This window comes from Artemia sp. Qi Xiang Cuo, chromosome 11 (assembly GCF_049724085.1).
Source record: "Artemia sp. Qi Xiang Cuo chromosome 11, ASM4972408v1, whole genome shotgun sequence".
Classification (NCBI taxonomy): Eukaryota; Metazoa; Arthropoda; class Branchiopoda; order Anostraca; family Artemiidae; genus Artemia; species Artemia sp. Qi Xiang Cuo.
This window is the reverse complement of record NC_142804.1, coordinates 18,013,314-18,026,388: the sequence shown is the minus strand read 5'-3', so window position 1 is coordinate 18,026,388 and position 13,075 is coordinate 18,013,314. Positions and strand designations below refer to the sequence as shown.

The 13,075-nt window shown below is 37.4% G+C and overlaps 2 protein-coding genes across 2 annotated transcripts in view; both read left to right on the top strand.

The window, feature by feature from the left end:
• Nucleotides 1-3,153, top strand: part of LOC148946718 (oxysterol-binding protein-related protein 9) — a 159,889-nt gene extending 156,736 nt beyond the window's left edge. The window contains exon 15 of the mRNA XM_089096347.1: nt 2,904-3,153. Within this exon, the coding sequence (XP_088952473.1) occupies nt 2,904-2,969 (66 nt within the window). The 3' untranslated portion in view covers nt 2,970-3,153. The remainder of the gene's footprint in view (nt 1-2,903) is intronic.
• Nucleotides 3,154-7,110: 3,957 nt separating this feature from the next.
• LOC148946717 (uncharacterized) lies at nt 7,111-7,458 on the top strand. Its single transcript, XM_089096402.1, has one exon. It carries the CDS (start codon nt 7,111-7,113, stop codon nt 7,456-7,458), a length of 348 nt encoding a protein of 115 aa, XP_088952528.1.
• Nucleotides 7,459-13,075: the final 5,617 nt, after the last annotated feature.

Sequence of the window (13,075 nt, the reverse complement as noted above, 5' to 3'; positions counted from 1 at the left end):
TTTATTTATTCATAGTGATCTGTGGTAGTTTTACGCTTGGATGATTACTTGACCTCATTTGTGCCCATTTTGGGCTTAATGGAGCTCTTTAGTTTTCTTTGAAAAACTTGCTTTATGGAAAAAGTTTTTTTTTAGATGAATTTCTGTTCGTTTTTTATTGACAGTCACTTTCATTAACAAAAAAAGTATCTATTTTTTTTTTTTATTTAATAATCTTTGGCATAATTGTGGGGGTTTGACATGCACAATGTCCCTAAAGACGTAGTTGTTGGACCGTTCTTCTATGCTGAACAAAATAGTTGTCTCAACATTTTGACTAGATGTGTTCGGAATTAAATCGGCTTGAGAGACTTGCTGATTGCCCTCCAATCTCTTTTTGTCGTAGAAAGGACCCTAGAACTTTTAATTTTGAATCGAATTAGCTTCTTTAAATGTTTCAATGATATTTCTAGCTATTATAGAGTGGTGCTGCCTATGATATTGATTATATGCCTTTTTGAAAACCTGCATGTATACAGTTTTTTCGTTTAATTGGAACGCCCCTAAACACTTCCTAGAATTTTCACCTTAATACTCTTGGTGTCATAAGTTACAGTAACTGTAGTTGTAGTACTAAAAGTATACGCATAGTGCCTTCTGGCTGGTTCAAAATCCCCCACAACTTACTCTTAAAGATCTAACTTAATAATATAAGTTGTTCTTGAGGTATTGCTCTGTACCTTTCTGAAAGTCCACATGCTCATAGTTTGTTTTGTTTTAGTTGAACATCCGTCTAAATTGTTCTTATATTTGTTTACTGAAGACGTTGTTATATCATTTGGACTATTGGCTACAAAATGGCTAACGAATGTGTTTGGGGAAAATAGGATATCAGGGGGGGGGCTATTTTCTCTCCATCACGCTTGACTCTTAAAATGGAACTAGAACTATGCATTTCCAATCAAATAAGCCTCCTCTAAAGTTCACAAGACCACCTTTTCATAAAAACCTTACATCCCCCCCGGGGCATAACTTAAAATCCTTACCCCCTTACCTTGGTGGGTTGTGCTAACCCCAACGGCCATGTTATGAGATCTATGAGATCTTTGGACTATTTTTTAACAAATTATTATCTTAAAATTTCTATCAGATGCATTTGAGGAAAATATGACGTGGGGTATAGCTGCCCTCCGATAAATTTCACTCTTAAAAATGGCTCTTCAACTTCTGATTTCCAATCCAATGAGCCCCCTCCGAAGTTTATACGACCACCGTTTCCATAAAAACCTTAAATGCCCTCGGTACATGCCATACAACCCTTGCCCTGAGGACTGTGAGGAGGCTATCATCCACAAAGATATAATTTCTGGACTTTTAAACAACGTCAAACTAAACAAATATCTCGAGATTTTTACTGGAAGTGTTGGGGGAAATGATAGGCATGGGGGGGGGTTGCCCGCCAATCACTTTTGATTATTAAAGAGGGCACTAGCCCTCTCAATTTCCAACCGAATGAGCCTTTTTTGAAGTCTCTACAACAACATACGGCCATCTTAAAATTTCTATCAGATGTGTTTCGGGAAAATGCAACGTGTGTGTGTGTGGGGGGGGGGTATTTGCCTTCTAATCACGTTGACTCTTAAAAAAACGCACTATAAATTCTGATTACCAATCCAATAAGCCCTCTTTGAAGTTTATACGACCACCATTTCTATGAAAACCTTATATGCCTCCAGGGCGGAACTTACAACCCTTGCCCTGAGGGCTCTATGGGGAGGGGGTATCTTCAAGGACATAATATCTGGATCTTTCAACTACACTGAACTAAATGGATATCTAAAAAATTATGATTGAATATTTTTGGGGAAATGATTGGTGTATGGGGGGGGGGGGGGCTGGTTGACCTCCAATCACTTTTTACTGTTAAAGAGACCAGTAGAACTTCTGATTACCAATCAAATGAGCCCCCTCTGAGGTTTATACGACCAACCTTTCTTAAAAAAAAAACTTATATCCCGCACGGCATAACTTACAACCCTTAATCTGAGAGTTGTGTGTGTGTGGGGGGGGGTGTCATTCTCAAAGTCATAGTTTCCAGACCTTTAAATTACGCTGAACAAAATGGCCATCTAAAAATTTTGATTGGATGTGTTTGAGGAAGTGATTGACGTGGGGGAGGGGGAGCTGGTTGCCCTCCTTGAGCTCTTTTTGAAGTTCCTATGACCTATCTTTCTATAAGAAGGGCCCTGGCCTAAAAAACAAAACAATATATTGGGCCCACATCACTCTTTACTTTGGCTGCGCTATCGCGCTGCCTATGATATTTTGTCATGAGATTTCAAATATACAGTACTGGAAGTGTCGATTAGACCAGGTAAGCCCCCCCCCCTAAAATCAGCCTATGGGCGCCCATGAGGTACATTGTGATAATTACTATGGTTTTTAAATATCCTATGTTGTTAATTCTAGCCTGGTTCTAAGTATTTTAGACCTGTTTAAAAAAAAACTCATAACTATATCAGTTAAGTCAAAATTGTAATAAATTAAAATTTTTGTTATGATATATATTTTGGTAAGTGTAAATTAAATGTTTTCTTAAAGTAATCAACTATGTAAGACACAGGTCTACTATGAGTCATCCCGTGTAATGTCCAACAGATTGCCATCCATTCCTTGGTTTTCAGTTGTATTTCGTATTCGATTGTCTGAAGTTCAATAAACTGTTTCGTATGCTCATGGCTGAGTTAATGTAGCGCCGATATATGACCCCTAGCACTGCGCTGTCACTAACTGTAGTAGTTTTCAATTCCTCTTAAACCTATACGAAAGTGCCTACAGTTTTTATCCTAACTGCTTTCTTCTCATACTCTTATCTTATCTGCTCCCTCTCTTTTCTTCAATTAAACTTATATTATACTTTTTAGAATTTTAACAAAGCTGGAGAAGGCTGGACCTACAAGACACCGCTCAAAAGAAGACTGCACTTGTGATACTCCTTCATTCCCTTTTTTCCCTTGAAGTTAAATTGTTTAATGGTTTGTTTGCTCTGCGCTCCATTAGTCATACTGCGTTGTTTATTTGTCGTTACAAGTTAGTTAATTATTTACCAATTTTAGGTTTGTGCTTCTTTTTTTTCTCCTGACAGAGTGGCCATGATTAAATGTGTCAAATATTTTGAGTTTTGACGTAAAATTTTCTAGGGATACAAGACTGCATATTACTGTGGTAATTTGGTGTAACGTGTTGTCTTATGCTAAATTGAAGATTCGTATTTTAGTCGTTTTTACAAAAATGAGCGAGGCCGTTCTCTAAGAGTGATTAAGCCTCTTGAAATCCCTCCCGCCACCCCAAAAAAACAGAAAGAATGAAGTAAAAAAGGCAGAATTTTGTTGAAAATATATCACTAAAAGCCATATATCAGAGACAACGCTATAGCGTTGCCTGTAATAAAGGCCATACGGCTCCAATGATTTATTATTTATTTATTTGTTGTTTTTTTTTCCAGATGCACTTCATATGGAAGGGGTCGTCGTGGAAATTTCAAAGGGGGCTCATTCGATTGGAACTCGAGAGTTCTAGTGCCTTTTTTAATAGTCGAAAGTGATTTGAGGGTTAACCAGCCCCCAACTAGCCCCCAGGGCATAACTTAAAGCTCTTGCCCTTAGGGCAAGGGTTTTAAGTTATGCCCGGGGGGCATATAAGGTTTTTATAGAAGGCGTTGTCATGGAAACTTTAAAAAAGGCTCATTCGATTGGAAATTCAAAGGTCTAGTGCCCTTTTTAATAGTCAAAAGTGATTGGAGGGCAATTATCCACCACTGAAATTTATCTTACCTCTCACAATCAAATGGCTTGCAGATTGTACTGCATTATAGTTTCTAGAGCGGAAATATGTCTCACTACATTGTTCTATAAGCTTCGTTAAATCACTTTACCTTTGCAAACCAAATAGAATCATTATTTTTTACATAATTTTTGTTTTTTTTTAATGCTCTGATCTTTTTCTGATCTTCACTCTTCTGGAATATGTTTGAAACAGTGCAAATTTCAGAGTAAATCAAGTTCTTTGGCACTGAATAATAAAGAATATAAGAATATATAAAGAATAAATAAATATTCTTATAAAGAACATAAGAAGCTAATCCTTCGAACTTCAGAATGGTTTATTTGTTAGTGCGATGTCATTTTCATTACAAATCAACGTTTTTATATATAAATACGCATTTAAACTTTCTTTATATGTCGCTTAAAGTGTGTTACCCGTTTTCTCCAATAGCTGAAGTTTTACACACAGTCGAATTCTGTGTGTGTAAGACTAGAGCAAAATTTTTCGGACCTTGTATGCAAAAAAATGAAATTTCCTTTATTTCGCAAGGATAGCTATAAAGCGTATTAGTGTGCTTTTTGTTGTTGTTTTTTCTTCTTTTTTCTATTGTTTTTCTGGTTCTCATTATTTTCGAATGTCTTTGCAAAAGTGTACAGTTAATGTCAATCAAAATCTTTGGCATTATAATGTCAAAGAATATAAACGGTTAATCCGTCGAATTTCTGAATGGTTTATTTATTAGTACTGCCTTATTTTCATTATAAATATGCATTTTTATATTTACATTCGTATTTAATATTTCTTGATTCTTTATGTGTCGCTTAAAGTCTGTTGCCCGTTTTTTCGAAAAGCTTAGGTTTTCCACACAATTAAATTCTACATGTCTGATCCTAGAGCAGAATTTTTTAGGTATATGCTAGTAGATATAAATTTCACATTTTGATGTGTTTTTTAAGCCTCCCCCCCCCCGAAAACATACGGCCCTGGGGACTATAAATTAATTTCAACCTCCACCCTACCCTCATCTCTCCATTAGAACTAATTCTGTATTTATCTGGTGGCTCAATGAGAGCTGGCATGTTTTGGTATTAAAATGCACTGTTTGAGGTATTTCCCTTCCTCCCTAACTACAACACAATCAGTGAACTCCATTATAGCAGTTTAAGTTCCTTTTTAAGTTCTGTAATTTGCCCATTGCTTACAGATAGTATTTGTTATTTGGAAACATATGGAAATTTTTCGCGGGGGAGTTTTTTGCAGTGGAGGGGGGAATTTTCAGCGGGAAGAAAATGTTTCAGGAATAAATTTCTTTCGGTGGTGATGTATTTTTCACGGTGGGGGGGGGGGGTACAAGCCTAGAATCAGTAGCAATAGTGGTAAGACACAAACAGTGTCTATTTGTAATTTCAACATTCCCCTCAGCATGCCCTTGGTCAATTGATCGTCTCCCTGATCATTTTGTAGTAGTAGTTGTAGTAGCCTGCAAATCTTGTCTTTTTGGTCAGTTGATTATCTCTATAATCATTTTCTGAAAGATCCAAATTAATGCACTCAGTCATTCCTGAGTTGCGCTCTTTTGACAACCCTTATGCACATAAAGTCTTTTGATTTAGATAAAGTTACTGGACCTTTCAACTATGATGAAAAAATTTGTCGTCTCAAAACTTTGATTGGATGTACTTAGGAAATGGATGCACGCAGGGGGGGGGGGCCCTTTAATAATTTTTGACTCTTAAAGAGGAAGCTAGAACTTTCAATTTTCAATTGGAAGAGCTCTTTTCGAAGTTTCTACATGAATTCGTGTTATACCAAGTTCCTTGGTAAAAATAAATAGCACATTGCGCCCACATAACCCTTTACTCTGGTAGCACCATTTCGCTTATTATGATTTTCTTTTCATAAATCTAACAAGCCAATCCTGAAAGTAATAAAAATAAGCATATTGCCAAAAAAGAGCAATAAAGTGTTGTTTTTAATTAGAAGGCACAGGAAAAAGGTATTAGCTTTTCTTTAGCAGGAACTAGCATCAAAACGAAGGACGTTGTTATCGCTGTTTGCCATTTAAAGGATATTAATCTTATTTCTTGAAGGATTGATTGATTCTCTATCATTGATATATTGATATCTATCTATATATATTGATATCATTGATTCTCTATCATTTGCTGCAATCTGTAGCTTCTTCCCTTGTTCTTCCTCCCCTGAGTGTGACCTTGTTCTTGTATCCTATACCTATTACGTCATTTATGGCTGTGAACTACGATTATAAAACCATCAATTATCTTACATATGAAAATGCAGGTTTTTTTGCGACAAATTGATTTGGGGGTCTTCACTAAGGTGATTCCAATGGTATAACTCATTAGGGGTTTCATTCTTTTTTTTGTTACTATGGTGTAGCTCGCCCTGTACTACATTACATCTACCATAACAACCATGATCATCATCTTTGGATATCTTTTCTACTACAAAACTTTTCTGCTTTTTTACTATAAAACTCAATATTTTAAAAATCATCTGAGTGACTCATCCCTGCAATCTTACTTATATAAACTTTAAAATATATGAAACAAAATGAATATCTCAAATTTTTTGTCTAATGTGTTTGGTGGTTCGCTCGGTTCGCTAATGTGTTTGGATTCCTCGGTTCGCGAGCCGTATATGGTTAAAGTCTCTAACCGCTTCAAGGCTCTCCCTCAGTGTTCAGAAAGCGAGTCAGCATGGACCATTTTCAAAGACAATGTTCTCAGAGCAGCTACTGAAGTTGTGGGCTTGAAGCCGCGAAAGAAGGAAAAGTGGGTTAGCAACCAGACGTTCGAAATAACTGAGCAGAGACGGTGAGCGAGATTACGAGGAGTTATGACACTCTACAGACAGCTCAACAAACAACGTAACCCCTTGCTTCACTAGGACAAGAAAGACTTGATTGGGGGCAAAGCCCTTGAGCTCGAAAAGAAAGACATAGGCGCAATATTTAAGATCGTGCGTGAGCTGACTGGCCAACATGCCATAACGTCCACAAGCCTGAAAGCAGTGGACGGAGAAACCATATACAATAAGTCTCAACGTGTTGGTGTCTGGGAGAAACACTTTAATAGGCTGCTAAACTCAGATCTGCCCGATTGCATTGACCCAGGGCTTGTTGCCGCTGCTGCAGAAGCTACCCCTGACCCCGACGGCGCCAAATTTTCCTGAGGAGATTAAATCGGCCGTGAGGAAACTGAAAAACAATAAAACAGCTGCCATTTGTGTCATCGTTCAGAGCTACATACTACGGGCGGCGCTACAATTTTAATTTAGCTGCAGATGCTGTTCAGCGTAATCTGGCGCACTGAAGTTATACCGTCTGACTGGAAGGAAGGAATCATCGTGCCAGTGTTTAAGCGGAAGGGCAGCAAGACGGATTGCAGCACCCTACTCTCTGTTCCTGGAAATCTGTTTGCAATGCTCCTACTTAAACGTGCAATAAGTTTCCTACATGCTTTGCGCCGCCCCCAACAAGCCAGATTCATACCAGGAAGATCGACAACTGAACAGATTCATACGGTCAGACAAATCGTTGAGAAGACACTGGAATTCAACAAAAAAGCTTACATAGCTTTCATAGACTTTCGTTCTGCCTTTGACACTGTTGACAGACAGTCCTTTGGCTAATCCTGATAACTGCTGGCCTTCCAACAAAGATAATCAGCCTGTTTAAAGAACTCTACAGCAACACAGAAAGTGCTGTCCTTGTTAACGGGAGGCTGTATGTCCCTTCCCCATCAAAAATGGTGTGCGGCAAGGATGCGCTGCTGCACCTGAGCTGTTTATCTGCGTCATCAACCACATTTTGAGTGAGACAAACCGTACCCACCCTTTTGGCATAAGTTATGCCGGGAGGACGTCGTCTGATGTTGACTTTGCCGACCATGTACCCGTCCTTAGCGAAAATTTCGACCAACTTATGTCTGCACTTGAGACGCTCTCCTCCGTTGCCTCTGGAGTTAGGCTGCAAACCAACTGGAAAAAACGAAGATCATGCCCATAGAAAAGACCGCATCGGCATCACCCTTATTTGTTGCGATCAACGGCCAAGTTGTTGACGTGGTAAGGCAGTTCACTTATCTCTGATCAATTATACCATCAAATGGCACAATTGACGCCGAAATCTCAGCCAGATCAGCCAAGGCAAATTCTGTATTCCGACGGTTCCTGAGAGCAGTATTCCTTATACCGCAAATTAGTCGCCTTACTGAAGCCTGAATTTACAACGCCACAGTCTCAAGCATCATGCTGTACTCTTCTGAGACATGGCCAATAACCCAGACACAGCTAAGAAAAGTCAATGCCATCCAATCTAGACACTTGCGTCGAGTTGAAGGCTTCAAATGGTATGACAAGATCCGCAATACTGAGATTCTGAAAACCATCAAGTTAGCGAACCTCTCCACCCAAGTAGAACCTTGTTCTCTAAGATGGTATGGCTACTTACTCCGTCTCCCACCAACTACCCCTGTAAGGATCATTTTTTACTTCAATCCCTCGATTGTCTGGAAACGCCCTCAAGGGAGGTCGCGCACCAGATGGGCTGATGTTATAAATCAACGCCTCTTCAACCGCAACATCGACCCTAATGATGCCCCATACTCAGTCCTAGACAGGGCTGCTTGGAGAAGACTGGAAGCGCTGTCAACCAGTTCCCTCTACGCTGGCGACCCTGCTGAGCAAGGGCGTTAAGTCAAGTCAACTGAAATAGTATGGGAGGTGGACTGGTATCCCTCCGATCAGTTTAGTTTATAAAAATGGGAGACGTTTTTTTTTTTTGGGGGGGGGGCTCTCTTATTTGCCTCACCTGAAAAGGTCAGGTTGTGTTCTGGTCTTTTAAAACCCTAACTATTCCATTAGCTCTTTCATTACAAGAAAATACTTAAAAAACGTCAATTTTCTTGTATTGGGTCGCATTCCACTAGAGACGTAACTGACACTAGCCCCAACTTCACATAAAGGTTAATTCAGTTGTGTAAACGGTTTACACCTTTTTTGAAATTTGCCACTGAAATTAATTTATTAAAGTTTATTAGTTTACTGATTACAAATCGGCGCATAGTATTAAAAATATATATATATCCGAATCAAAATTTGAAAATGATACGTTTCATGAATAGTGATTGGATGCATTTGGGAAAAAAGTGGTGTAGGAGGGCTAGTTGCCCTCCGATCACTTTTGACTCTTAAAAAGAGCACTAGAACTCTCGATTTCCAATCGAATGAGCCCCCTCCAAAGTTTATGTGATGACCCCTTCCATATGAAGTGCCTCTGGAAAAAAAAAATAATAATAAAACGTTGCATCCGTATGGCCTTTACTATAGGCAACGCTATAGCATTGCTTCTGACTAGGTATCAGCCATCTCTACAGCTATGATACCGACGACACTTCCATAATCCCCATTTTTAATTAACCAGACCGATCCCTTATGTAATTTTTTTAGTGTATTAACAAATTTATTGCTATGTCTTATGTGTAATTTATATTTCAAGAGTCCCCGATGGTAGAGTGGTAAGCATAGCTTGTACATGAAACTGCAGTTTTTTTTTTTAAAATGATACTAGTTGCCCTCCAATTTTTTTGGTCACGTAAAAAGAATACTAGAACTTTTAATTTCCGTTCAAATGAGCCCTCTCGCAACATTCTAGGACCACTGGGTCGATACGATACGGTCGGACCAGAGATTACGATAACCTCTGGGGAAAAGAAAAAAACAACAAACATGCACCCGTGATCTTTCTTCTGGCAAAAAATACAAAATTCCTCATTTTTGCAGATAAGAGCTTGAAACCTCTACAGCCAGATTTTCTGATACGCTGAATCTGATAGTGTGATTTCATTAAGATTCCATGACTTTTAGGGGGTGTTCCTCCCTTTTTTTTCGAAAATAAGGCACATTTTTCAGGCTCGTAAATTTTGATGAGTGAGACTAAATTTGATTCTTTTGATGTATCTATCGGTATCAAAATTCTGTTTTTTAGAGTTTTGGTTACTATTGAGCCGGGTCGCCTCTTACTTACAGTTCATTACTATGTGCTTTTTGGAAAGACTTTTTAGAAAATAAAATCAATTTTTAAAAAAAAACTGTATTTTCCTTCACAAGATTGTGGTTCCATTATATTGAAATAAACCCCATAGGAACGGTAATTTTAAAATAAATGCTTACACAAATGATAGTGCAACAAAACCTTATCTTTTGACAAGATACTAGAATGTAAATATTTTTTAAAATTTGTTTCTATAGGAATCCATACTTTCTTTTTCTATTTTTATGCTGGAGAAAATTAAAAAAAATTATTAACATTCGTTCTTTTAAAAAAACTGGACAATGATAGTGTTGTTTAATTTAGCTTTATGCCTCTTCAAGTTTTTCTGACAAATAAAGCTTAATACCCTTCTCAGAAAACTTCATTTGTGCTATTTTGACAACCTAGATTCGCTTATACCATGTTTTGATTTAGCCCATTTGACAGTCTCCATACATACAGCGCGTTTCAATTTAACCGACATACCCCGCAACATTATTTGAATATGTCTCTTTATGAACTGTCTATCTAACTGTGAACACTATCTAACTGTGAAATGTCTAACCTTAGTGATTTTAAGTGTACCGGAAATAAGTTCTGGGTGACACAATGAATGGCTTGCAAAGAACACGAAAATACTTTTACTACTACTAACAATCCCCTGCAACACCAAGCCACCTGAGGTGGACACAGGTACCTTTTGACATAAAAACATGTAGGAATACTTAAGGTATAGTACGAATGACTTGCAAAAAACATGAAAATACAATAACTACTAACAATTCGCTGCAACATAACAACACTGCAATATGCAACATTGACACGAGGTCAACATAGGGACGATTTTATCAGGAAAATATCTGAAAATCATTAAGGTATAGTATGAATGTATTTCAAAAAACACTAAAATACTACTGGTACTAACATTTTTACTGCACTACCAAGCCAGCTGAGGAGGACACACGTACTTTTTATCTTGAAAATATCTGAAAATTTATAAATTATAGTATCAATGGCTTGCAAAAACAAGCGAAAATCAAACTACTACTAACAACTCGCTGCAACATAAGACCACCTGAGTCCAATACAGCTACGTTTTATCAAGAAAATATCTGAACATATTTAAGATATAGAATAAATGCTTCACGAAAAACACGAAAATACTATTACTACTACTAACAACCCACTAGATGACCAGGCAACCGGAGGTCGGTCAGAGACGCTAAATCAAGAAAATATGTGGGAAATATTTAAGGTATAGTGTGAATGGCTTGCAAAAAACATGAAAATACTACTACTGCTATAACATCTCACTGCAGCATTATGCCACCTGAGGTAGACACAGGTACGTTTTATCAAGAAAATTTTTGTAAATGTTTAAGGTATAGAATGAATGGCTTACAAAAAACACGAAAATACTATTACTACTACTAACAACCCCCTACAACATAAACCAACCTGAGGTGGACACAGGTTTTTTTTTATCCGAAAAATATATGAAAATGTTTAAGCTATAGTATGAATGGATTGCAAAAAACACTAAAATACTACTAGTACTAACAGCTTACTGCACTACCAAAACACCTGAGGTGGACAAAGGTGTTTTTAATCATGAAAATATCTGAAAATTTTTAAAAAATAGTATGAATGACCTTCAAATAACGCGAAAAAGAACTAGTACTAACAACTTACTGCGCTACCAAGCCACCTGAGGCCAATACAGGTACGTTTTATCAAGAAAATATCCGAAGATAAATGGTTTACAAAAAACACGAAAATACTATTACTATTACTAACAACCCACTGCAACATAAAGCAACCTGAGGTCAACACAGGTACGTTTTGTCAGGAAAATATCTGAAAATGTTTAAGGTATAGTATGAATGGATTGCAAAAAACATGTGTGTGTGTGTGTGTGTTTGTGTGTTTAATATTATTCTTCAAGTGTAACCTGGTATAAGAAAGAGAAATAATATCATATTTTTTTTATATGGTGATGTGACACTTCAATTAAGATGAAAAAATATTTTCAGTGTTTAATGACCTAAATCTGTAGAACCGCTACCCTTTTGTTACTTTTTTTTTAATTCTTAATTCTTGCTAGATCCTAACATTGACATTGAGTGTTTTTTGTCTTGTTTTTTTTATAACACTCATACTGAGATAGACATATACACAGATAAGAGAGAGAGAGAGAGAAGATACAATTTTTCTTACATAATCACGGAGAGAGGTGACTGGTTCCATGACTACATCAGCTTCATGGAATGGGAGTATGATTTGCATGTTGGGTATGGCAGTTGACCAGTTGACAGTTGGCTGGTGTATGATGGGTCCGGATGGTTGTGTCATCTTGTTATGAGTGTTGGATGTGGGAATTGACCAGTTGACAGTTGGCTGGTGTATGATGGGTCCGGATGGTTGTCGCATATTGTTGTGGATGCTGGACGTGGCAGCTGGATAGTTTGCTATTGGGTGGTTTACGGTTAATGTTGATGGTATTAATGGATTCGACCAACGACCATATTGTATATCCGTCGGTCTGTTTGAAATGACCACCGGAGTCGCTTCACCCCTTCTTATCTTCTTAATGGGTAGGGGGAGCTCTGGAAAATCCTATAAAAAAAGTTTGTTTTTCATGAAAAAAATCTTGAAAGAGAACCATCAGTCCTCATCAATAGTATGCACAAGAATAAGTTTTTAAAATTTAAATTAAAAGTGTCATTCTATTTTTCTGATATGATTTAGATGTAAAAAAAAAGTTGAAAAAAAAATTTAAAAAAAAAATGGTCACTACAAATATTATTTTTCTAATAGTAAAAGTTACGACACACATATCTATATCATTCCCATTTTGAAGTTGAAAAATATTAAATATGAATTTGTGTGTTTTAAGTGTGTTTCATGACATTCTAAGAGATGTACAAAAAAATTTAAAAAAAAGAAGTTGAGGGGCGGGGGGCTGGAGGGAGGGGGTAGGAGGGGGGGGGTTGGTGGAGTGGCGGGTGGACGACTGTGGCATAGTGGGGGGGGGACTTTGGGCCGGAATAAAAAATAGGTATGATTTACCTCATATACTAACCTCGCAAGCCATTTAAATGCAGTGTTTACATACTTTTTTCTTGTTTTGATATTGCTCTTTACCGACCTCTGGAGATCCAGGTTCAAAAAATATTTAACAATCTGTTAACTATAATAGGGTCTGTATAAATTTTA